The sequence below is a fragment of the Arvicanthis niloticus genome, chromosome 14 (genome assembly GCF_011762505.2).
Source record: "Arvicanthis niloticus isolate mArvNil1 chromosome 14, mArvNil1.pat.X, whole genome shotgun sequence".
Classification (NCBI taxonomy): Eukaryota; Metazoa; Chordata; class Mammalia; order Rodentia; family Muridae; genus Arvicanthis; species Arvicanthis niloticus.
This window is the reverse complement of record NC_047671.1, coordinates 43168232-43195485: the sequence shown is the minus strand read 5'-3', so window position 1 is coordinate 43195485 and position 27254 is coordinate 43168232. Positions and strand designations below refer to the sequence as shown.

At 41.9% G+C, this 27254-nt stretch overlaps 1 protein-coding gene across 6 annotated transcripts in view; it reads right to left on the bottom strand.

Annotated features, from left to right (window-relative positions):
* Mcc (MCC regulator of Wnt signaling pathway) overlaps positions 1-27254 on the bottom strand; it is a 357943-nt gene that overhangs the window by 102542 nt on the left and 228147 nt on the right. Inside the window, exon 1 of one of the 6 annotated variants that reach the window (XM_076912701.1) lies at positions 17482-17535. The exons of 4 other annotated variants lie outside the window; for them this stretch is intronic. In XM_076912701.1, the coding sequence (XP_076768816.1) occupies positions 17482-17508 (27 nt within the window). In that variant the 5' untranslated portion in view covers positions 17509-17535. Of the gene's footprint in view, positions 1-17369; positions 17536-27254 lie in introns of those variants that run through there. One more of the 6 variants, XM_076912702.1, reaches the window with a different exon arrangement.

Below are 27254 nucleotides of genomic sequence, written 5' to 3'. Positions count from 1 at the left end.
GGTGATGGGTGATGCCAACTCTTCCTTTCACACCTCTTCGTGTAAAGGGTGAGAGACAAACGCAACTCAACTTGGCTCAACACACACCGCTGGCGGGACAGTTTCTTCCCACACTTCATCTTATTCCATCAAATATACTGCACACAGCATCTTGTTCAATTCCCACATGGTAACGCTGTGAGACAGGCATTACCTCTTCTTTGGACACTGAGAAAAACGGAAGCCTGGAGGTTGGATAGGGAAACAGCCCAAGGGCAGAGAGCTAAGAAACCCTAGCTTCAAGTCTACTCCACCGTGCACCTCACTAAAGCTCCCGTTTGTTACCGCTTGTTATTGTGTATTATTGCTTTCTTGCCTTTGGGATACCTAAACATGTATGTCCATTCACACGCATGCAGTTGGATGGAGGAGGGGTATCTATAGAGACAAGACTTCTGTGGTACTCTCGGGTGGGAGCAGAGAGTGGAGAGAGTCTTCCAGTGGCATCGATGAGCTGGGTGTGGGATCCAGGGAGTCTCCTTGTCTTCTAATGCTCTTGTTTTAAGTATTGGCAGATGGGTTTGTAGTACCATGCCTCTAAGACTCCTCTGGGCATCAATGTGGCCACACAAACACCTTGCATGTCCACTACCACAGAGTGTAGCAAACGGCCACACATGTCCCAGCTGTCCTTGCAGGGAGCCAGGACGAGTGCACAGGAAAGCAACTTTATTCCTAGACCCGTCCTAGACCATGCACACTGCAGGAGCTCGAATCCAGACACACAAAGAACAAAATTCTTGGCACAAGGGCAGTGCTCCCAGCCAGATGGATACAATCAGGCCCGTGTGGTGGCTTTCTATTTGTTGCTCGGATTCCAGCTAGGGGCACCTGCTGTGTACGATTTTGAGAAAGGCTGTTCAGTCTTGAAACTTAAAAACTCATTAAGCATCATCCACAAGATTGCACACTGCATGCAAATCACCTCCTGCTGCCCTTGGTCAACTCAGAGAGCAGCAACGGTTTCCTCTTTTCAATTTCCCTGCCCATTCCCTTGACCGGCCCATGGCCTCTGAGTTACTTGTAGAACCTCAGTTAAAAGTCAGTTCTCAGAAAGCCCTCTCAACATGAAAGTACCAGGATACTATTAGGAAAGGGTGTGTTTCACAGATGATGGTGCTGAGACACCTTACCAAGGTCTGGGTATGACCTGTGCAGGCACAGCAGTATCCCCAGGTCCCTTGTAAAAAATCACATTTCCCTACAAACAGTTATGCCTCTTAAATACTAGCTGTTTGTTTATTTTGACCATTGGATATTGAAACATAAAAAATATGATCAGCAGGGTACTTATATCTATATGTTTAAATGTACTTTAGCTATAGCTATTAAATATTAGTAACTATTCTCCACTAAATAAATTTCATCTTGTTTTCTTTTCATAAGGACACAAAATTAAGTGGTATTCAGAGTTTTAGAAACGCATTCAGACAAAACGATACTGTAATAGACAGGCAGTCCCTGCTTACATTTCAAGGTGGCTGTGCCCTAATGACACATCATGGAGGGGGACAAGGATACAACAATTAAGCCCAGCTAATCAGGGAACATGAATATTTCAGCGTGCACTAAATATGGATGTGATCCCTGGGGCAGAAACCCCCACAGAGAGACACATGAACATGAGTAACAGAGTTTCTAGACAAGGCCTGCATTGTTCATAAATTTTTATATCAATCCAATTTAGCAGGTATTGAATTCCCCATTCTAGAGAAAACCAGGTACTTTTAATGGCGCAACAGTCAATAAACTCCACAGATCAGAATAGGCCAGTGTAATTTTACGGTGATGGCTGAAGCACTCTGAAGGACCCTGGTTTTTTTTTGTGGAAGGAAAACAATGTCTTTTGTTGGGGAAAGTAGGTGAAGGTTTGGGGAGCATGTGTTTTGCACAACTGCACACTTGCACACAAACACACACAGGGCTTCTTTACTTGTTGCTCAAGTTATGTGCTTCCAGACTTTCCATTAAAGTGCAGGGCCAGATGTTATGTTGATTACTCAAGAATTCAGGACAATTATTTCTGACTGTATCTTCAGCTTCTTAAAGATACCTTAATGTGCATTTTTTCATTTAAATAAAATACTTGTCAAAGGCTTGCTGCCAGGACAAGCCCCTATTCCAGTCAAGGCACAGGCAAGCCCTGGCTGGCTTGACTTCCCCATGGCAAGCTGATGGATGGGGCACTTCCCAGATCCTTGCTATATCTAATCTAAAGCCCCTGGCCAAGGGAAAGGAGACAGACTTCAACTCTATTACTAGCTATCTCTTGAACAGCCTTGCTGATAGCGTCAGAGAAAACGAAAGGACAGAAAAGAAGAAAGGATTAGGATTCAAATTGTCTCTCTTTGCAAAGGACCCTAACCTAGTCCGTATCATCCAATCCTGGAGCACCTTGATCTTAGAACAGGAAGAATATTAGGAAGAGTAGAGCGTAGGCAGCTAATGAGAGTAGCAGAACAATGGACAAAACCCCATCCTTGGGGAACAGAGCTGAGGACTCATTCTACTTATCTGTGAATGGACACAATACTGACGCATGCAGAGCTCTAAAGGTAAGACCTAATGCTGCAGCTAAATTTCTGGACCACAAAGCCAAATGGTTAGCTGCCTGACTGTGACCAATGTGGTCACTGTGGCCACGTGACTTCCTTTTATCTCCTAAAAGGTGTCAAGATAAAATTGGACTTTGAAGGCAATAGTAGGTCATTCTCCTGTCTCCCGCTTTACACAATCCCTGGTTAAGCAATCAAATTGCCTCTCCTCCACAAGGCGACCTAGATCACACCAATCACAATGATCTATACTTGTCCTTTCAACACGTGGAATTGAATCACAAGCTCCCTGTCTCACTGGGTGACCAGGTAGGTAGGAAGGCCCAGCGCAGTACAATAATCCTTTACAGCCTGGGAAGAGACATCGCCCTACCACACCTAGTCCACACCCCACTCCCTGCCTGCTCCTGTCCTTCGAGGGGAGGTGCTCAAAACAAACGCACCAACTTCAAAAGGAGCTACCACATACCGTGTCTCAAAGACAATAGAGAAATGAAGAATTTATTGTAATCTAGGACACAATGGTCTGTTCATGACAGTAAAGACAAAAAGTGAGCTGAAAAACTTTGATACACACTGGAGGCATGAGGTTAAAACACATAACACACACACACACACACACACACACACACACACACACACACACATACACACACACACACACTATAATGAACACATACACCCAATAACTTGGTGATTATTATTTCCTGTAGAACTGAGACATTCCTCTGATTTTTCTGTCTCCAACTACCTTCCATTGACCACAAGAGACACGTCTTCCTTCGATCACAAGCATTTTTTAGCCTTATATTATTGGTTTTTTTTTCACAGCACTTGATAGTATCTGGCATTATGGATTTGGTTTGGTTTTCGTTTTGCATGAATGATTTTACTATGAGGGTACTGTGGTGGCAGAAATATCAGTAGTCTTGGAATCAGCCAATGGACAAAAGGGACAATGTTTATTGAGTGAATACATTGAGACAAAATTAAAACCCAAAGGAAAGAACATACATTCTTCTTACCCACACTACCTACAGATCATATCATCTATACAAAAGCTGACAGTATATATATGTATACATATAAGCTGAGTCTCACCATGTATATATATATATATATATATATATATATATATATATATATACACACACACAAATACACTTACTATAGCTTGTATGAAACAGTATGATTAATATAGAACACGTTTTTTGCCTAAAATATCTACTTTCAAGTCGGCAATAAATGCAAACAGTATCCCCAGGCTGCCTCTGCTAGGTGTTCAGGTAACTTTTTCATGTCCTTCTCTCTGACCCCATGAACATGGTTACTTTCCTTGTCCCTATTTACTAAGCATTCTGAAGAATATAAATAAGCCTATGGGTTACCCTTCCCTCTACATAGTGTACCCAGGAAGGTAAAACTCTTCTAGTAAGCTCTTAAGTTCTCACTTTGATGATGTCTGAAGATCGGAGAAGCTATGATGCAGGTAAAGGCAGCCTGAAGTCTGTATAGCCAAGCAAATGCTGTTCTACCTGGAAGGAGTCTGTTCTTGCTTGTGAGTGAACCATGCACCCACCAAAGCAGGTATCCCCCTCTGCCATCTGCCAGTTCTAGTCTAGCCAGGGCCTATGTGCTTCTCAGTCCCTTGCTCAATCCCAAAGCTGTCAGAGCTGCAGCTCTGTGCAAGCGAGCCACAGAAGCCTGTGGTTTCTGTCTGGCTAGACAGCATTCCAGCCCCTTTCCTTAAGAAGTGCTTCTCCCTTGAAGCCATCCTGTTCTCCCACTTTGTGTCTGGAAACCACAACACAACAGCAATTTGAACAGGCATGAACAGCTCAGCATTTTTTTTTTTTTTTAACACACAGCATGGACCCTCCCTTTTCTCCTCCACTTACATTTTATCATTTACAGCCTTGCCAGTGCACACTCTTACGAAATGATTTTCTTCTCTTTTTATTCCCTTCCTCTTAGTGCCCAGGCCCACTCTGAAGTTAATAGAGTAAGCATAGTAGCAGCAAAGGACACAGAGAATACTCCTAAACCCTCATTCTTCTGCTGTGAAGGTACTCCTCAATCCGCTGAGAAGCAACACAGTAACAAGAACCTGCTGTGGAAGGCTCAGGAAAGAACTGCTGTGTTGGACATTTTTATGTATCAGTTGTTTCTCTGACATTATGTGTATAAGGGGAAGACCTGAATTCTGGCCAAGAACACACAGCAGTCAACTAATACAAGCAAGCTTCTTCCAAATCCATTGTATACCATGGTGACAGAGCCTCATACAAGATGCCCGTCCGTCACATAGTTTTTGAATAGGCTCATTTGCGTCTAAATTTTTCCTGTTATACAGAGATACAAAGCAAAGGCTCAAGGGAGGGTTATGCATCTTCTGAGGCTCATGAAGTCAGCCTGACCATTAGATAAAACATGCCATAGCAAAAGAGGAGCCATCAAGTCCCTGATATTCCTCCCATGTCTACCCTGACTAGTCTTAACCGTCTTGCAGACACGGCACTAGAATGTAAACACAAGGGATCTCCAAAGCTACTTCAGTTTGTTTATGCAGGGCAGGAAAAAGAATTAAAGCATTCTTTAATTCTATTCTAGACTGTTTAGAAATAGAGTAGTCCCAACCTAGATAAAGATAGAAAATGAAAATCTAAGTATAATAGTGACGAGAAATATTGCAGTTACAACTAACAATAAGGGCTCAAACTTTCAAGCTGAGTCTCACCATGGAGAAATTTACACTGTAAATCACTAGATACAGGACACAACACAGTGGCTTAAGAGAACTTTTGACTGATACTCAGAAGGAGCTTCTTTGGGCCCAAAGAGTTACCATGACACAAAGTTCTGAGACGCTAATTATTAGGCAGTATTAGTGAAATTACAGTTTAAATGCAAAGCTCATTCCGAGATGGATAATGAGATTACGAATCTGAAGGCTGTCAGTGGGTCTGCCCACCCATCTCAGTGCAGACAGCACCACATTTAATGATACCCAGCTTAGTTCTGGGCTCCCAGAAAAGTATAACGAGTCTGAAGGAGATTATTCTGCTTCAAGGGGAAGGAGAGAGGACAAATTAGTACTAGCTGACAAGCACAAGTTGAACTCCAAGTATCAGCAGCCTATGCAGCAAGAGATAATGGGTTTACATTTCAGCATGAAGGCTGCAGGCTGACAGTGAAGCTCATTATGTCTTAGACAGTAGGCAGGACTACGGAATTACTCTCCTGGAAAACCTTTCCAGACAGGGGTGAATCTCCTTTCCCTGCTCTAATGTGGGTGCAGTCTTGCCTGGGAGTTTATAGAACGTAGCCTTTTAGAATCCATTCCAGTCTGATGGCTCTCTCATTTTACACCAGCATGCACTGTGGCACACAGCTAAGTCAGCAAAGAGAGCAATTGCAGAGGGCATTTCTTTGCATGTGAAAAAGAAAACCAGAGGCCACAGCACAACACTAGCTTCCCGTCTTTCCTTCCCATTAGTCCTGGCAACTGTGACTCCTCATAGCAAAGGGAACATGCTTCATTTCCCGATGTGTGGCAGCCAAGACCTGTGGCGGTGACATATCTCCAGGGCCCGGGACTACGCAAAGAATGGCAGCAACCGAAATGGGCATTGATTCCAAGTGATGGACACCAGAAGGGATAGCATCCCTTTCCCCCAAAATAAAGAGAACCAATGCCTTAAATTTGAAATCAAATGTCTGGATTCTTTACAGAGTCTTGACCTATTTTCCCCTTCCTGGGACAGAAAAAGCAGACTTAGGACTATCAACTTGCATCTCTCAATAACCATCTTAAAGAAACCTCAAATCATTCAAAAGTTGCCCATTGACCCAAGATTTTTAAAGTTTGTAAGCGAACCTACCTCATTCTAGGAATTACATTCATTGGGTGTGGTTTTATGTTCACAAGAAACACACAAAACCATCAAGTCATTTCCAAGAGAAGAGCCACGAGTTTCCCTGATGCCTTTTGCACACCTGGTGCAGTCGTGCTCATCACCATGGCAATCAGGGAGTTCTAAGATATCCATACCTACATGTAGAGCATTAAGATTTTGTTAAGAAATGTGCCTTTTCCCAGATAAATTCCAGATGCTGAGAATATTTTCACATCCATTTAGTTTTATATCACCACATCACATGACCTGTTCCTTGAAACTTTCTGGGGAAAACAAAAACACTTGAACTTCATTCCCCATGACAGCCAATGCATAGAAGAGACCAGATACATGCATTTTTAATAGGCCGGTTAAAAATATAAGCTATTTTCCATAGAAATATGTTTTTAGAGTATATTGAATGATAAGTATAAAACTAGGCATGGGAAGCATGTCTATAATCTCATCATCCAGGATGAGGCGGGGGACATTGAGTTTGAAGGTAGTCTAAGCTACATAGTAAGGTCATGTCTCAAACCACAGATGAAACACACATATGGTGTAAATTATAAGATGCAGTAAACTTTTTTCCATGGTGAGTTGAATTCTAGAACACACTGGATGCAAAATAATATAAGTTGTGGGCACAGGGAACAGCAAGCCATGCTTTCCAGATGTGCCTGTGCTCTCTTTTGATTAAAGCTCTTCTAGGAGGTAGGGGTGAAGTAAACAGATCTGGGGTGAGGAAGGGAGAGGAAGGGAGAGCGTGGATATACAATGGACTTGGCTTCAAAGCTCTTTTTCTGGCCTACATTTTATGTCTTACAGTGTGCAAGACAAAGGGCAAGCAGAATGCACACTGGGTCAAGAGAAAGCATCTGCCCAGGCAGCGGTGGCCTCTGAACATTCTTCAGGGGACGCAGTAGAAGCAATCGAAGATGGTGTAAGCTGAGCAAAGGAGGCTAATGGAGACAAGGGAAAGTCTGTTTCCCTCCTCTCCTTTTCCCCAGCTCCAGGCATCCCAGACCATCGTAGGAGCCTCCATCACGGAAATGTTGAAACTGTCACCATCCCAGACCCACTGTATTCTGTCTTGAAGCCAGAGGAAGAGGAGATACCAATGTAAATTATGCTTGAATCTCCTGGGTGATAAATAAGGAGGAAGAGGGAAGGAAATGAACCCAAGGGGGGGGGGAAGAGTACAGCAGATGGAAATACCATATATACCACACTGACAGCCATTCTTCCGGAAGCCAAGAAACCCAGAAGGAGAATGAAAAACAAGAAAATGGCAATGAACAGAACAAGGTTTAAAGAACAAAATAGTCCCTTTGAAAGACATGCCCTTACCGATTTTTTTTCCTGTGCCCAGTTGTGTCAAATCCTTGAATGTCATCCTCACACCTATAAGCAGCAATGGCAAGCATCCTGAAAAGAATACTCTCATTCAGATCCCATTATACTGCTCGGTATGGAGGTAAGGGCTTCAGTGTACAAAGTTCTCTATGGGCCATCGTGCCTATGGGGAGACACAAGGGAGGGCTGCTGCTGCTCCTCTCTTCTTCTTCTCCCCCCTACCCCCAAACAAGGTTTCTCTGTGTAGTTCTGGATATCCTAGAGCCAGCTCTGTAGACCAAGCTGGCCTCAAACTCACAGAGGTCCACCTGCCTCTGCCTTTGAGTTCTGGGACTAAAGGTGTGTACCACCTCCACCCTGCAAGGGCAGGTTTCATAATGTATACTGACTTCCCTTCCTGTGTTTAGCTGCCTTCTGAAGTGAGAGGTACAACAGTGAAAAGTTGTGCAACCAGGCTCTCCTAAGTGAGTGTTTTGCAGAAACAACTGGAGGGCTGTCTAGAAAAGAAACCGCCTCATTTCTTTAATAGTAGCTGTTCAGACAGCAAGAGGCAATTTAGATACTAGCCAGAAATATGCACAAGATTGGCACAAATAACCCACTTCTATTCTGTTCCATCTATTATGCACTGCCCAACTTCACTCTGGCTAAATAGAGTATTTTCTTCTGAGATGATAAGTACCCGACTCTTCAGCTATAGCCACGATGACAGAAGTACACAGGTAAACCACATACCCCAAATTCTGCTACAAATGTCAGAGCATTTTTAGCAAAATGCACAAAGGATTCTCTGGTTGTTGTTATTTGTTTTCCAAAGACAGGGGCAAAATCTTCATGGGCAGAAATAGTTAAATATGAGAAGTTGGAGAGATGATTCAGTGGATAAAGTGTCACACAAGCTTGATGGTCTGAGTTGGATCTCCAGAATCAACATAAACACGGGTAGAGAGGCCAACTGTACAAAGCTGTTCTTTGATTTCTACACATGATGTATTTTGGGACATATACACTTGCATAGAATGCATCACACACAGACACACAGACACACACATGTGCATGCATGTGCACACACACACACATACGAGATAGTTTTTAAAAAGAGAATTAACATGGTGTCTTATTTTTTTCCTTTCTTTAGGTCATAAGATTTAAGCGGTTCTTTTATTCAGGATTTCATCTTCCTCCTTGTATTTGATGGGCTTTCTTTCTGGTTCCAAGGTGGAATCATGTCTCTCCCGCAGAATGAGGCAGTATACAATTTTTCTTCCGTTTCTCAAGTAATAAGTTACATTTCTGAAAAATTCGTAAGTGCAGAAATGAAAGGGAGCTTTACTTTTCCTTTGGTTTCAATTGCTAAATTACCTCAGTGCCTAGTGTGTCTCTACACCTATCTCTTTATCTGTCTTATGTGTGCTAATATTGACCCTACCCCAATTCCAAGGAAGTCTGAGGGGGCTTACAAAAGTATTGTATTACAAGCTTGTTGAAAATGTTCCATGGCACATTAAAGGTCACTGCCATTCTTACTCTTTATAGTTACTCTGATAACAGTTTAGTATGCTTGCCTCTGTTATAAAGTCTCATAAGAAGTCATGTCAGTGCTGGGCATAGTGGTGAACACCATTAATCTCAGCACTCCCAGAGGCAGGCAAAATTTCTGTGAATTTGAGGCTAGCCTTGTCTACACAATGAGTTTCAGGCCAGTTAGGGCTACATAAAGAGATATTGCCTCAACCAAAACCAACCAAAATATGTCATGTTAAGGACTGCAGTTCCTCTGTGAACCTGTTTCTAGTTAGAATGTAAGCAATTGTATCTGCAGTGCTTTGCTCCACAAGAACCTTCAGGGATGCTGAACTTTAAGGGCATTTGGATCCTGAGGATCAGATGCAGATACTTCCAGACCAAGTGCTAGCAAGAACTCTAAGCTTGCAGGGTGGGTGTTTGGCTCTCTTATTGGGTTTTCTGCATCATGAACTGGAACTCCATTGAAGTGCTAGATAGATGTGTTCCCAAAGCTTTGGCATTAAAAACACTGGATGCATATATGATGGATTTCTGTTTTGTGAGAGGAGTCTGGCCATGTCTTGGACAGTTAGCCAGCACAAAACATCTGATCACAACTACTACATCCTGAGACAAGTTTGAAAAGCATGTCCACAGCATGGAATGAGATAATTTCCAGTCAGATAAGAAGCTCTTCTCTCAAAGATCTGAGTGGATGGTTTTCAGCTGACATTCATTCTAAAGCCAAGAAAAAAAAAAAAAAAGCCAGGTTGAGAACTAAGTGTTTTAGTTAGGAGAGATGACAGAGGTTCTGGCTAGTCAACAAAATGATGGACTGGGTATTAGGACTGTCTTGTACCTCACTGGTACAAATTGGCATAATTATGCTCTAAATGTATTTTGAGAGAAAAGTTTTATTTTAACAGGAAGGGTGATATGTAGGAGGAGCTAAGGTGAGAGGAGTACCCAGAGGAAGAGAAGGAGCAAGGAGAGGAGAAGCTAGGTGATGAGAGAGAGAAGGGGGGGGGGGGGGCATGGAGGCAGATGTTCACGTGTCTCCACCAGTCAAAGATAGTTGATATAGCTAGGTTGGGTATTGGGTTACACTTCTGATTGAGCATTACCAAATTTATAAAGCCTTTGATTAACATTTTTAAAAAAATTGTATAAAAGCAAAAAGGAAAAGGGGGCATGGGACAGGGATTTTCTAGGGAGGGGAAATGGGGAAAGGGGATGGCATCTGAAATGTAAATAAAATATCCAATAAAAAAAGAAAAACAAAACAAACAAAAAAAGAAGCTCTTCTCTCAAACCTAATGACTAAAGGAAGAAGAAAACTGAAGATGTTTTATCCCTCCTTCCCCATTGGCTTGCATCTTTACCCCCAAATTTATCAAACTTCAATCGAGCATTCAGACAACGAAGACCAAAATGCACATATAAGCACAAAGTAGAAACATAAACGAGAGGCTCGGTGTCACATATCACTGCACATGTAGTCACTGGGTTGCTCAATAACAAGAACAAGAAAGTATTCTCCAGACACGGTGTGGTTTCTAGGCACAGAGAGCTTCAACAACATCTGGTCTGCTTATCACAATGGAAGTCCTAAAGCTGGGTATTTACTCTGCCCCAGGAACCTACAGATGAGGAAGGCCTCCTCTTCCCTAGCCCCATAACCCATCTTTGTAACCCATAACAGTCTTTGTACAGTCATCAGCTCAGCATCGTGACCTTGAAAAGTAAGATAGGGAAACCGTTTGAATACTAGGGAAAGAAAAGAATTATAATCTAAGGGGGGAAAATCCTATGAGAGAATATCTAATACTGTGTCTCCAAGTTCAAGAACAGAAGACCATAGAAACATTACAATGGACAGCTCATACCAAGAGAAAACTATTCAGTTCAAACAAGCAGGCACTTGCCTTAACACTGACTATGCTGGTTCGAATGAAAATGGCCCCCATAGGCTCAGATATTTTGCTTACAGAATGGCATTAGGAGGTATGACCTTGCTGGAGGAAGTATGTCACTAGGGGTAGGCTTTGAGGTTTCAAGGGCCCAAGCCAGGTCCAGGGACGGACTCTTCCTGCTGCCCGTCAATCTGGATGTAGAACTTTCAGTTCCTTCTCCAGCACCATGTCTGCCTGTGTGTTGCCATGCTTCCTGCCATGATGATAATGGACTAACCTTCTGAAACTGTAAGCCAGGCCCAATGAAATGTTTTAGTTTATAAGAATTGCCATGATCATGGTGTCTTTTCACAGCAATAAGACACTTATCAAGTCCCTTTTGGACACTTGAGACATCATTCAGAGATACTAGCAAGCTTCTACCCCTGTGACCACCAAGCAATGCAAGTAAGCATTCAGGCAACTGTTCACTTCTTAACATTACTTAATAGTCTAAGTAAGGTTTACATTCTAGTATGTTTCATTCTCCTTTTCACTGGGCTTGGCCTCAAGTTGCTATTTCCTGTAGCTATATAGCTAGGGAATTCTTACTATGTCTTACACATGGCTTCCCCGTTGAAACACCCTTGTTCTGTTACAATGGTAGTAGAAAATTGTGTAGTTTTTCTACCTCTGAAACTAACAGCCTAGAACCAACTAAGCTACAAAAAACAAGAAACCACTTATGGCCAAATGCTCCTCTTAACTCAATGTGTCTGATGTGCTAAAACTTAGGTAATAATTAATTAAGCCAATCACTAGAAGAATGAACAATTTCCCTTCTTATAAAATCCTTCCGTCAGAAAGTTTTAGCGAGGCTGCAGCTCAGTTGGTAGTGGGCCTGGTCTCGGTAGCACAAGCCCTGAGTTCAGTCTCCAGCACTGTAGAAAGCCGAGTGTGGTGATGCTCACCCGCAATTCCAGCATCCGGGAGACAGAGGCAGAGGGCCAAGAGTTTAAGGCAATCTTTGGCTACATAGGAAATTTAAGGCCAGCCTAGGCTACATGAGATCCTGCCTAAAAGGAACAGTAGGAAGGAGGAGCCAGTACCTCTCTGCACTGCCCTACTATCCCACTTTGCATTTCTCCACTCTGCCCTCTACTTAATACCAGGAACTCTACATGCATCGTTCAAACACTTTGGGGTGGAGCACTTTGATTCCAAAAGGACAATTCACTGTAGTTCCCTTTGATTAAGAGAGGTCATATAAATCTGGTAAGCATGCGCTTTTATCTGTTCAAGGTTTCTGATCATTTGGTACGGTGCAAATTGCTAGTACCCTCGCTGTGTTATAAGTGACCATATGAAGTATAGTTACTGACCACTGTACATATTCCAAATGTCTTCCCACAGTTGGCTTTTCATCCTTTGACTTATGCAGGGATTTTAGAACTGTTGTTTTGTATTTTTGTATTGTCTCTATATATCTTTAAATGTATGCATTTTACTCTGATTTCTTTTATTTAGGAAATTATTTTAAGCTTAGATCAGATAAACAGATTTTCTTTAGTGTGATTTTTTAAAATATAGTCAATTTTCAAAGCTTTTAAATTACCTAAAATTTCATTACATATGTTAATTATATACTTCCCTTTGTTGCCTTATGTTCATCCTAGTACTGCTGAATAATTACAGCTAAATACCTTGTGTTATTTACCCCTCCCTCCTTCTATTTTGGTTTGTTCAACATAGTGTTTCACTCCTACAACCTAGACTGGCTGTAAACTCATGACAATCTTCCCATCTCTCTTTCCCAAGTCTGACATTACAAATGTAAGCTACTACACTCAGCTCCAAAAACATTGCTTCAAATAACAGTATTATGTTTACTGTCATGTAAAATTTCACCTTTGTCTTCCAACAATATTTGAACTATTTGTCTATTCTTCCTGATGAACATAAAATCATCATGAAGGATATTTAATCCTATAAAGGCTTGGGAATGTGATGCCACAATGCTTTCACTCTTACTGCCATAATCAGTATGTTCGTGAGTGAGACCAAATCCCAAGCAACGACACGGACACTCTACTTAACACCACTATTATCTTTGTAGAGTGTTGGGGATTGGTCTGGTACTGTGTATACAAATGCTAAATTCTAAACCCCAAGATCTGGTTACCCTCCAGATGAGTGTATACTAAATGTACACTGACCTTTGTTGTGTAAACCTTGCTCCCCAATTTAAAGTATAAAAGACTGAACCTATGACTGGACAGTAGAGAGAGAAAGATGAGACTTGAGGATCAAGTGAGGGGTCTCAGGAGAGACCAGAAAAAGGAGGAGGAGAAGGAAAGGAAGAGGAAGAAGAGGAGAAGGAGATGAAGGGGGCAAAGGAGGAGGAGAAAGAACAAGTAGAAGGAGGAGCAGGAGGAGGAGGAGGCCACCATGAGAGAAGATGGAACAGGAGCACATGGCTGGAGAAGTGCTCCCTGAGGACGGACTAATGGAGCAGAAATAATCCAGGCGAGACTCAAGAGTCATGGCTGAGATATAAGTTATAATAGCTCACAACCTTCCAAATCTAGGCTAATAGCTTGTAAGTAAAATGCCAGGATCTCATGTCTTTTATACTGGCTAGCTAGAATATATAACTCATTTACAATAGACCCTTTTTTTAACCCAAGGGCAAATTCTTAAGGACAACATTATAACCCCTTTGCTCTTCAGCGTACTTTTTCTTAGCAGCTGGACTAGCGGATTCATTATTGAGTGAACATCACTGAATAATTGAAATCCAGGGTCTAGAACATTTGTCTTATTTGGTATGTTTATTCCACAAAAGCAACAACAGTCACAACTGACATTCTAAGTGCCCATGGTACATGTAATCTGAGCAAAGGTGGCAGGACCAAACAGGATACCCTTAGCAGCCAATGTTGACTAGTTTATAATCAACCCTATGTTCCCAAGTGATAACAATAGAAAAAGGAAGGCACAAGAAGGTGGAAGCTAACAGTGTAGAAGATTCAGGTGAACCAAAGCAACACTGAGAAATCCAGGGCTGAAAACAGCAGAATGTGTCAAGAAGATTCACTGATGCTGCCATGATGGAGAATAGGCTGCTTTCCAAAGTGGTGAGGAAAGAATGGGGAGATGGCTCAGAGGATAAAGTTCCCCTGAACTCACATTGGAAAGAGCCGGGAATAGTGCCAAGCACTTGAATTGTCAGTGGTGGCAAAGTGAATCACTGGAACTCGCTGGGTGCCTAGTCTAGCCCACTTTGCAAGGAAACACATATGTATGGATCTGTATGTGTGCACACACATACAAGTATTAAGACTGATCAAAAACATTTAATGGACAACAGCAGAGAAGAGACAATATAAAAAAAGTTTGCTGAGATAATAATGTTCCGGACCTATCTGTTTCCTAGCCCCTTTCTGAAGGAACTTAATTAATAAATACCAGCCTGTTGGTAAAACCTGGAAGGAGTCATGGTGAGCTGTGCCCAGACTGTTGGTATAGATTACCAGTACTTGACACCTAAATAGCTCTACATTAGACCCACCAGTTTTCTTGCTATAATAGGACCCATTTCCAAAAGTGTTTATCATAGCACTAGAATAACAGAAAATAAATTAACTAAATATAAAATTTGCTAAAGTCTACGTATAATAAACTGAATGAATATACTGGCATATTTATATTTTATGACTGAAAAAAGAATAGTATCTTCTGGACATTTTGGAGAGAAAGCCAGTTTGGTTTTCCATTTTAAGTTTTGAATATACAGTCTGGTTTAATATTCATAAAAATGTTTATCACATACATAAATACCTATATTGTGTGAGCTTAGATTGGTATTGGAAAACATCAACTAATAAGAACTAAGCTATCAATCCTCATTAAGGAGGAGATGGGGACCAGTGTGCAAGAGAACCACAGTCTTGTTCCCTGACTCCTGAGTTGTTTGACTTGTTACGGAGGGCATGCATAGATTTGTCCTGGAAAGGAAAAGCTAATGAATTATTATTCTTGAAAATGAATAGGCATGTCAACAAATTTTGTAAAATGAATATTAACAGTACAAATGTAAACTGAACTAAGAATTATCAGACACAGAACAAACAAAATCATGAGCCCCATTAGGGCATGCTTGAGACAGCCAAGCTTTGATGACTCAAAGCTGGAGAGAGGTACTACAATTAGCTTCCCTTTGATTGCAGGGACTTATTTATTCTGCTTATCTCAGGACAGAGCTAATAGACCAAATCTGTTTGAAAGATCCTAAATGGTTCTCAGCATTTGGGTATATTCCAGGAAGACTAAGTTAATTTAGCTATTCACAGAATGGCACATTTGACAGGGAAAATGCAAATTAGATCACTGTAGTAAATGTTCAATTAGCTACTCAAACTGGAGGAAAACAGTGACAGAAAATAAAGATGATGATACAGAGGTGACAATTCTGAAAGCCTTGTTTGACTAGTTCCAAACCCCGGGCAGGAGGCTGTGTGAGATTTGTCTGTGGCTGCAAATTTGCTGGAAGGAGATTAATTAGCGATCAATCACATGGCATTGTTAAAAATACGTAAAATTGTATTTTGCTTTCAGAAAGAAATAAGGATCATGCCCAAATGCTCTGTCCCCTAGAGTGGTTTTCAGGAATGTTTTTCAACCTATAGGTCACAGGCCATGACTGGATTTTGAAATTAATTTAGTGTGTGGTCACCACAGATCTAGATTTAAAAAGAAGAAAGTTTGAGGGGCCAGAGAGGTGGGTCAGTTAAGAGTGTGCTGTTTTTCCAGAGGATCCCAGTTCAGGGCCCATCTTCTACTCTCAACCACCTGTGACTCCAGTTTTGGAGAAACCCAATCAATATCTCTGATCTCCTAGGGCACTTGCCCTCACATGATTGTACCACACCCCTACACACACAAACACACACACAAACACACCCTGAATATACACATAATTAAAGATAAAACAAATTCTTTTTTAAAAAAAAGAAAATATTTGAATACCATTATTTTAAACAGGCCCAACTTTATGGCCCCTGATCACAACCATATGGAACAAAACCACTTTTCCCTCAACTTTTGATAGTTATATCCTATGCTAATTTTCAACAGGCTAATCACAGAAAGAAAGGGAAAGAAAGAAAATGAAAGATAAAGTTTATTGTAAGTAGTTTTGCTTTAAATTCCTCCCTGAGAAATCATCCCCAAATGCCCTCTCCCTGTAAACCAAAATGCCTCCAGAAAACAGAAGGGGTTAGCACACTAGATCAGGCTATAGCAGGCTGGACTGTACTGACAGGCGAACAGTCTCCACTCCTACCCAGCTTTACAAACTTACTTCTGTGAGGCCAGCACTTGGGAACTCAAAGACCATTTTTGCCAGCATAATTGTTAAAACCAAAGGCATTTATTACTTAAGCTCTAGAATATTCCCCAACACATAGGAATGAGACACTGATCTCCAAAATCAACATGGACAAGGGTCAGCTCCCCTGTGCTCCAGGACCATGTATCCAGTGGCTTACCAGAAAAACAGACTCCACACCCCCTAAACTCAGCTTGCCTTCTTACCTTGCAAGCTCACCACCCCACACATGCACCAGATTGATGGTCAGTCATCCAGTTTAATTGGATCAAGAAATAAGGCCAAGAACCGAGTAGAACAGGACCATTTGCCTAAGTCAGGGGCTCGGGGTCCTTTCCAAATTCTTCCTCCATAACTTTCATTTGTATTAATTTCTGTTATTCTCGCCTCAGAAATCTTTCTGGAAACAGTCCGCTCTGCATGCCCACCATTACCATGCTTGCTGAGGGACCACTGCTTTCCTGGATCAAGGCAATGGGGTTTAAAACTGGCTTCCTGCTTCCAGCCTTCACTGTCAACTGTTTGTTCTCCAAAGCAAAGTGAACACTGTGATACAATTCTAAGTATATCCCTCACTCACTAAAAGAGAAATAGAAACAACTACTACTTTCCAGTGGTTACCTTCAGATGGGAGTTTAAATTCTTCAACAGGGTCTAAATGCAGCCTCCCTCCCTGCCGCTGATGCTTGCTGATCTCTACCAGAAACCCTTTGCTTTCCACCATGCTTTGACTCACAGTGTCTCTATGGTCTTGCTTCTTGAGTTGAGCCTTCTGCACTTGGTCTGTTAACTCCTTAGGATGAACAATTGTGTCTGATTGCTTCTAGAGCACCCAGCACTCTACCTACCAGAAAGCAGGCACTGAATGGATTCATTCGAGTTAAAGATTAGCACCAATCAATCCCTCTGCAGTGGTAACTATGAAAAGCCAAACCAAGCATTGTGGAGGTTACCATGCTATTTGCACTATTACACAATGTGGACTTTCATCGATGGTTAGGAAATCATCCTCCAGATCCTTCACAGATACAAAGATGGAAAAGCGAGGCCTTGATAGTTACTCACAGACCTCAGCCATCGGATTGGAAAACAACTGGCAATGTCGAAACCAGCAATTCCGTTCTGTAGACAGTTGTTAGCCATTATTAACAGTAAACAATTTTCTCCACTAAAATCACCTCCTTTAAGGGGATCACACATGGAAAAAAAATCAAGATTGTAATGACTGTTAGATGTCTCCCTGATCTGTTCAATGTGTTTAACTTACATGTTGGCTTTTCTTTAAGAGGCTATTATCATAATATGTGTGTTTTATTAAGTTAGTGGGGTTTTGTATGGATTATCCCAAGTGAGCACATAGACTTCCTATTATTGTCCTAATGGCTAAGCAAACGCAATCAAGTTTATATACTAAAAGTGCCTGCAATCGAGTTGAAGTTGCTTCTAATCTCCACCAATTTTAAAATGTCCTGCAATATCCATTCAAATGCAATATCAGTATCAAAAGCATAAATATGCTTTCCTTGTTTGCAAATTAGGTCGGACTCTTTTCACCCCTTATCTAAGACTTCCTCGACATTTGAAAGAATTTAAAAAATAAAAAAATAAAAAAAAACAAACAACAACAACAAAACCATACTGGGGATACATATAAATAACTGTCCCAACAGCTGCTAACATAGAGAGAAGCAGAAGTGAGGTTTTCAAAGCAAACCATGCACTGGGTAGACAAAGAGAACTATATAGGAGGTGAGCTGAGAGGGGAGACTCAGGAGGAAGAGAGGCAGCTGAGCAGAATGTGTGGGGGTACTCTGTGGAAAACCCCTTCTGCATGTGTTCTTGATGCTCAAAGCCTCTCCCTATCTGCTGATCTGGTTCAGAAACAAGTAGCCTAGGGTCATGGGATTTCTGACAGTGCCAAAGATTTTCCAGAAAACTGGTTAAATGTCTAATTCAAACACCAAAGCCATGGTGGGGGACAATGGAGAACTTTGAAAACCAAGAGACGACAAAAAGTATGGAAAAAGAGAGCCCCAGGGTAGACAACGTACCCATGAGGGTCTCTTCAGGAAGGATATCTGAAAAACAATTTCACAAACCATTCTGCCGTAACTGCTCACTAAATGAGTATTTCCTCCTTACCCCCAAGTCTGTTCCTTGCAGTGATGGCTATACCTCTGCCAACAGCTGGCTTCCTTCCTCTCTAGGCTTCTCATAATTAAAATTTGATCCAGCACTCTGGTAAATAGTGTCACGCAGCCTGTCTTGTATACTGTGGTATTAACTTCCATATTCTCTCATGCCACTCTTATCAGGGAACAATAAAACCCTTCTAGATAGCTCCTCCTTAATTGCTGCATTCTGTTTTCCTTTCCCTGTACCCCACAGCACAAAGCCATCTCTAATGGAATCCAAGCAGGTTTAGAGCCCTTCTCCAAACAGAGCTGTGGTTTCAAAGTGATTGAAGCCACCTCTTTCTTTTCCACTTATTTCATGAAACTCTTATAATAATATTTATACAACCTCGACGAAGTCAGGTTTCTGTTAAGCCTTGAATTCAACAGGGCTTAAATGTGAGGAGAACACAAAGTGGTCGATAGGTCCTGCTTTACAGTTAGAAATGCTAGCCTTCTCTCATGCACCCCCAGACACCCCAGTCACATTTCTTCCAGGTCTCACTCAGGACCCTACAGAAACCCTTTAGGAACACAGTCCATGCTTTTAGCCGCTGCTGTCATCCCTGTAAATCCATGTAATGCTCAGAAAATAAATCCAGTGCTCTCTGCTGCCCTATGGGCCACATTAATCTTATAAGCGACACCATGGAGCTCCCCGTCCTCCCCTCCCCCATCTGCTGTAAGTAGGGCAAGTGTTTCCCTCATGTTAATTGTTCTGACAGATGAGGATCAGCATGGCTTTAATCCATTTGCAGCCTAGCACAGGAGCATTTGTCTTCTCAAATGCTGTTAGAGGCAAGTATGCTGGCTACTGGAAACCGGGAGAACCATTTCAAGACAGAGCTTGGCGCTCAGAAGTGACTGGCTCGCCCTGTCCCTCCTCAGAGAGGAAAATCAAAGGAAATCTTATTTACTAATCAATTGCACACAAATACATGCACTCCAGTTTGGGATTTGCGGACAAACATCAATACCTCTATTAGAAACTGCGCGTTTTGTGGAGCGAAAAAATTGGAGAGCATCAACCAGAGGCCCATCCCCTTGGACAAAAAGTAGGGCTTTGCATGTCAAATCCTAGCTCCTCCAGCGTTACCTCTATGAGCAGCTGCTGTTATTGTTGTTCTGTCTCCCATGCTTTCAATTTAACAACATCACACATTTCAAGTGTTCAAATTGGTTCTTCCAGCTCAGAATCCAATGTAGCAAAATAAATACAACATGGTTCAAATGAATAGAATGTGTTGCAAAGGGAACCCACTTGTGAAACTCTGCTTTACTGCTCACTGGCAGCACTTTCGTCTCTCCCCTTCTCCTAATACCTCTACTTTCAACCCTGATCTGGCTTCTTTGGTGAGACTGAGGTAGATGGTGAGAGGAATAGTCATCTAGGTTAAAGAAAGAACTCACTCTTTCTTCAACTTTAAGCTACAGATATGTACCATGATCAGCTAGGTGACAAGCTCCCCTATCTCCAGTGAAAAAAAGCGCTCATGATAAATTTCAGCTTTCCTTACAAGAAAAGAATATATACATGCTTACACGTTAGGATTCTGCAGCATAAAGAGGATCAATTTTTCTCTATACAATAAACTGTTAAAGCATTAAGTATATGTCAATGAGAGATCCCAGCTAGTTTTTCTTTTAATATTCTTATGACTTTTGAAAGATTTTATGTGTGATTGTTAATCATGGTTGCCAGCTTGCCTGGATCTTCAATCTACTCAGATGCAAGCCACTGGGCATTTCTATGTGGGATTTGTTGTTCAGGTTATTTGAAGTGGAGAGACCCTCTCTAAATGGGGATGGCGCCTTCTGACAACAGCCCAGATAAAAGAACATGTGGAAGAAGAAAACTTTATTTCTGTCTTGTTTTGTTGAGACAAGTTTTCTCGGTGTAGCCCTGGCTGTCCTAGAGCTCATTCTGTATACCAGGCTGGCTTCAAACTTTGCCTGAGGACTGGAGGCAAATGCTAACACTACCCAGCTTAGGAAACAAACGTTTGCTTTTTGTTTGTTTGTTTTGGCTTTCATTGGCAAGTCCATGTACCTCTATTGCTACTGAATTCCTTCACTGACATTACATTTAGTTTATTCTGGCTCCAGACATAGACTACAGGAATCATCTAGGACAGTGGTTCTCAACCTGTAGGTCGAAACTCAGCTGCAGACCCTGTATCTCCAAAATATATTTGCATTACAATTTATAACAGTAGCAAAATTACAGTTATGGAATAAGAACAAAAATAATTTTTGGTTAGAGATCACCGCAACATGAGGAGCTATGTTAAAGGGTCACAGCATTAAAAAGGTTGAGAACCACTGCTCCAGGACATCAGTTCCAGATTGGGACTGTTTCAACATCCAACCTCTGTGGGAAAACTACTGGATTCTTGTTGACACCTGTGTGAGACAGCCATTGTTGAATTATATGTGTCAGGAGCAGCCTTGCTTATACACTGAAGGCCTAAAATCAGCCATAAGCCTAAGTTAGACATACATGACTGCTCACAAAGTCTTGGTCTTTGTGGAAAAACACTGCCCTTAGAACAGATAGATATAAATCTTGTAAACAGGAAGCCTTGGTGGAAAACTACCGGCCTGGATAGTCATAGACCTTGTGGATAGGTAGCCTTGGTGGATAGTACCAGCTTAGATAAGAAACAAGTGAGTCACAGACAGCGTCATAGTGATCTGTTCTCTGCTTCTTCACCCAGCTGATACCCTGTTCTGGAAGATATCTTTACTCCCCCTGAGAACACCTATGCTCCTGTGTCATCCCCTTCCTCACATACTGCCTGCTTCTATGTGTATATAACCCCTGTGTGATCAGACTATAGACAAGCCACTCGTTCTTTGTGTCCCCTGTCCTCCAGTTCTCTCTTCCAGGTCTTCTGATCCCAGTTCAATACCCCATGAAATTGGGGCATATATGAACCTATCATATAAGACAGCCTAGTAAATCCCAGGAGGGTATGTATATATACTCTGTCCATCCTGTTCCTTTAGAGAGCCTTGATATGATAGCTACAAATTACATTTTTAACAAGAAAAATTAAATTATAAGGTTGTAAAGTCATTTAATGTCCTTCTTGACCCCCAATTCAGGATTCTACTTTGTAAAGCATCATTTGCACTGCTAGCAATTTATACTGATAGCATTCCAAAAAGTCATGTATAATGTAGTCAAACTAATAAAACTTTCAACTTGCCAAACTGATTACATCAATACCGCAGTGCCTTTAAAAACCCACATTCTCATAGTTGAGACAATTCATTTCTCCTACTGTTGGCTTACATCTGTGACTGTAAAACTGAACAAGAATGAGAGAAGGTACAGGAGCTTCAGCTAGTACTGTCATAAAAGTTGGGTCAAAGTTCACTCTGTTTCTCCAGCCTCAGTTCTCTGAGATATAAGATGAAATGGATCCAGGGGAATTCACTGAATTGCATCAATGTTTATAAACCAATGGAAACAGTTAACATAGCTAACAAATATGAGGAACTCAGCTTGCAGCATGTACTCTCAAAAGGCAAATCACAATTAAAACTCATTGGTCTGGGTAGATGCCTTCTTCAAATGTAAAAGTCAAGTCTCCCAAGCCAAAATGAAAGATAAAAGGCTCTACATCCATTGACGGTGGCTGTGGCCCACATTCTGAGCCCCTTGTCAGCTGTGCTGTTGGCTCAGCAGCAGCCTCTGCTCCTCCTCACATAGGCTCTGTGGCAGAAACAAGACAGAGATGTGCCCTCCTCCTGTCAGCTCAGTGTGGGTTATTCCTTACCTGTGGATTTAGGTTCTACAGAAGGGGGGGACTAGTTTTAAGAAAGAGAGCAGCCTGATCTGTATTTCATACACTATGCTGTCTTCTCATTGAAAACTCACAGGGTGACCTCTGCCAGCTTGTTGTTCTATTATAGTACTTGAGCCAGGCCTAGTATCATAGAGTGGAAAATGACACACCCACACCCACACCCACACACATTATCTTTTGCTAACTTGATGGTAAGTGACATACTAATTCAAAATATACTTATCAAGTATTTATAGAGGAATAGGCATTCTGCAATTGATGGAGGTAAAAAACTAAGACAGTGTCCTAATTTCAAGACAAGATCTCAAAAAAAAAAAAAAAAAAAAACTGTATAAAACACTTACATGGAAATCTGAAACAACTGTAACTCCCTACATTATGCAATCAATAAAAGGGAGGGGGGTCATGCTGACCTGGCTAGTCTTATGTCATCTTTATACAAACTGGAGTTATCTGAAGGGATGGAACCTCAAATGAGCAAATGCCTCCATAAGGTCCATAGGTAAGGCATTTTGCTAATTAGTGACTGATGTGGGAGGGCTCAGGCTATTGTGAGTGGTACCATCCCTAGGCTGGTGGTTCTGGATTCTATAAGAAAGCAGACTGAGCAAGCCACATGGAGCAAGTGAGTAAAAAGTATCCCTCCTTTGTCTCTGCATCATCTCCTGCCTCCAGGTTCCAGCCCTGCTTCAGTTCCTGCCCTGATCTCCTTCTCTGATGAACAGCAATGTAGAGGTGTAAGCAGAATAAACCCTTTCCACCCCAACTTGCTTTTTAGTCATGGTGTTGTGTTACAGCAATAAAAACCCTAAGACACATGCTAATCTCTACACCTGATGGTGAACTCCTAGGTTTCCTTCTTTCAGTTTGGTGCATGTGGTCAGCAAAGGCTCAACAGCTTGCCAAAGGAAGCACAGGAGAGATGGATGCAGTGCCCACTGGAGATGATTTAAGAAGGTTTTTCTTAGAAATGAGCTTGGAAGCTGGATTTCAACAGGTAGGGAGAATGAGAGATGGGGGTGTGGGGGAGGAGTGTCCAGGTGTGCAGAAGAGCTTAAATGAAAGCTCTGAATGATTTACCCAGGGTACACAACTGCTGGATGATGGGTCTTTGCAGATGGTGCTCTGGGCCTCTCAGCAGACCATCTGCTCCTTACTCGTATTGATTTAGAAGGTGAGCCAAAGTGCAGATCTTCACACTCCTGAGAGAAGAGCACTAATTCACAGAACTTGGAAACATTTAAGCTGGGAGAAGAGGCAGAGAACATTTTCTTCCCTAATGCCATTCTCTAAATTCCAGCTTTTTCCTTGAGGCAGATCTTCTTCTTCTTCCTTTAGGTGCCAGGTCAGAAAGGACCTGTCAGACCATCCTTCAGAAAGTTCTTTCCTATCTCAAAAGAAAGAAGTGTAGAATTGATGTTATGTCCCTAGTAAAATGTTAGTAGCATACAGTAAATGGCCCCTCTTTGCCCATAGGAGGGGCCTGAGCTCCCCACAGGGCTTTAGCACTGAACCAGCTTGAAGAGGTACATTCATCTGCAGCCACAAATTATAATCTAGCCATAGCTGTGTGGGTAGGAATACTACCTTCCGTACTGCCCACCAGAGTATGACCTTCCTGGAGCTAGACCTACATCTGGAGAAGTGTGAAGTTTAAAAATCCCCACCTTGAAAGCACAGAGGTCCAAGAAGAGTCCAGGCAGATAGGACTATCAGGAAGCTAGAACCACGAGGAACGAGGAACGGCAGGAGATGAGTTATTCAAGATGTTTCCACACTCCCTTGCCCCCTGTCTCGATTCCATCTTTACAAGTCTCAACTCATCTTCAGCAGTGTCAAAGTCCATCTGTACCCCTCCACAGGAGGAGACTGCTGGATTAAATTTTTGAATGGTCTTCTGAAGACATAAAATCTCATAATGCTACAGTTTGCTCTTAACATAGTATTTCTTCACTTATTAGCACCATGCATTTGTAGAAATAGATCTGGATACAATCAGTAATTTACCCAGACTACAATTGGGGTGGGGGGAGGGTAATCCAGTTTCTTAACTCACTGTTACATTTCTAAGATTGTTTTTAGAAAGGTATGGTGTGAGATTTTAAAATTTCCACACCCTCCTTGCAAATTTAACCATCTTGTTGGTTTTTTGTTTTGTTTGTTTCCTGAGAAACAAGAGTTTCTTTTCCTGGATTGGTTCCAAAGAATATGAAAGAAAATTTACTCCAAGTTATAAAACTTTATTTTAGTGATTTAGTGGTACATGGTTTTCCTAACTATTGAGTTTCTATAACCATGTAGAGATTGAGGGTCACAAGGCTTTTAGTGAAATAAAACCAAAGAAGAGACAGCCAGGTATGAGGCAAGTATGTATGGAAGTCCCAAAGACAACTTTTGTATAAAACCTTTAGCTAACACTGACAGAATAGTCAACTGACAGTTACAACTCAGTCATCCAACTCTAGAATTCTCTACCAAGAATCAAGGCAGACAGGCCAACAATGTTATTGTTATATAAAGGAGTCAATGTTATCCTGATAGTAACACTAAAACAAAGAAAATACCACTGTCAGAGCCTCTACCCAGGTGCAAACCCAAACCTTATCCCCTAGGCTCTTTAGCTGAAAGTTCTTCTGTGAAAGAAAGAGCCAGGAAAGACCCAGCAACCACACACCTTCCCATATTACCAGCCTGAGACAAATCTTGGGCCTGAAAACCACAGCCTCTCCGTGTGGCTGAGACCTCATTTTTATGAGGAGGACATGAAATGGGGCTGATTTCATCTACACCGAATCCCGGACTGTACGCTGTCTCCAAGATGAGGCTTTTGTTCTCTGGGATACTAGGGATTCTGGGAAGGCTGGAGAAAATAGCTCCATAGACCTGCAGAAAATAACGCATGGCTCTAACAGCAAAAAGGACCCTTCTGTGATCACAGACTTGACCCCCAAAGAAAGGTCCCCGAGAAGAGACCATCCAGTTTGTTTGACATCCCAAATAGTCTAGTGTTAGGATTCCAAAATTTTACAGCTCTGCACCAATCTCGGACCACGTAGAGGAACTAACAGTTTACCGACTTCAGTTGAGCAGGAGTTGCTGACATCTCCAAGCATGCTAAAATAATTTACTGCAAGGCCAAGAAAGAAATATGGTTCAACAGTAGAACATATCAACAAGATTTAAGAATTCTAGTTCACACTAAGTTCATTCCGAATTAAGCTGGGGCTAGTGGCAGGAGGTGGGGCTAGTGGCAGGGGGTGGGGCTAGTGGCAGGGGGTGGGGCTAGTGGCAAGGGTGGGGCTCTGCTGCCTGAGCTCTGGACATCTAGAGACAGTTTGAAGGCTGAGAATCCCATTTTTTAAAATGACTAATAAGTGCACTCAGGAGAATCAAAATCAAGGAATAGACTTCTTTTGCTCTGCAAGGAAGAGCTGACAGAGTGGCCAGCAATGTGTAAACCCAGTGCTTAGGTTTGATGGGAGCTACAGATACTCAGGTTGTGTGTTGGGGGGGAGGGGGTCCCCAAAATAGATTCTCGTGACTAGTGACCTGACTCTATCTTACTTCAAATGGTTCAGTTTCTGTACCTTGGCTGCTTCTTAAACCAAGGGCAGTCCAGACAGTGTACTGGATTTCAGAGTATGTGCCAATAAAACTCTCAGAAAGCATGATTAATGAGGCTCAGGAGGCGACTGACCAACCTTGCTTTGTTTGCCTGACAGCCTTGTCTACCCACTGGAGACTGTGTTAAATATGAATGAATTTAACATTAAACTGGGTTCCAAAAATGTCTTTAAGCAACCTGAACTCTGGCAGCCCCAAACCTTTATCAGACATGGTGTCCGACACTGGATTAGCAATGAAGGTGGCTTCTTCCTTTGGCCACTGCCCTCATCTTCCTTAATTAACACCATGTCCTTTTAAACAAAATCAAAAGCCTGGTGTTCTATGAGGCCTTAGCAGGTGTAAAGTCTGCCCTACAGCGATGCCTTTAACTAATTGATTGATTGATTGATTGATTGTTCTGGGGATGGAGTTTATGGTATCAGGCATTCCAGACAAGGAGCTAGGTCTCCTGTCTACATTTACATGATGTAAATAAAAATTTAATATTTAAGACCAACACTTGATAAACTGGTGAAAAAAGTAGAAAATATATGCAGCTCTCAAGAGAAAAGCACTAGGTCCTGGTTACCATGGTTACACGCCCTTTAGAGGGTCACTATGGCCATCACTACTTGTTGCAAGGTTCTAAGCATGCTATATTTGGGGGCGGTTGTTCTCAACCATGGGTCTATTTGTTCCTTCCAGGGAACATTTGGTCTATAGTGAAACATTCTTGGTTTCAATATACAAGGCACAGAAAGGGTGCTAGAGACATGGCTGCCTGGCACCCAACAGTAAGGACACAGGGCAGACCCATGACAGAAGTCCCGAAGAAACCCTGCTTTAGAGGAATTTTAAGAAGTGTTAGCCTCTACATAGGATCTTAAATGCCCCTCAACACCTGATCCCATGGTATTTGCACATTTATTGCCTATGGATTCTAATCCACTTCTCACCTGCCCGTCACTGCTAGACTTTCTTCTCCCTTTCAAGTATAGTTACCCAGCCACATCTACTCCTGCTGAT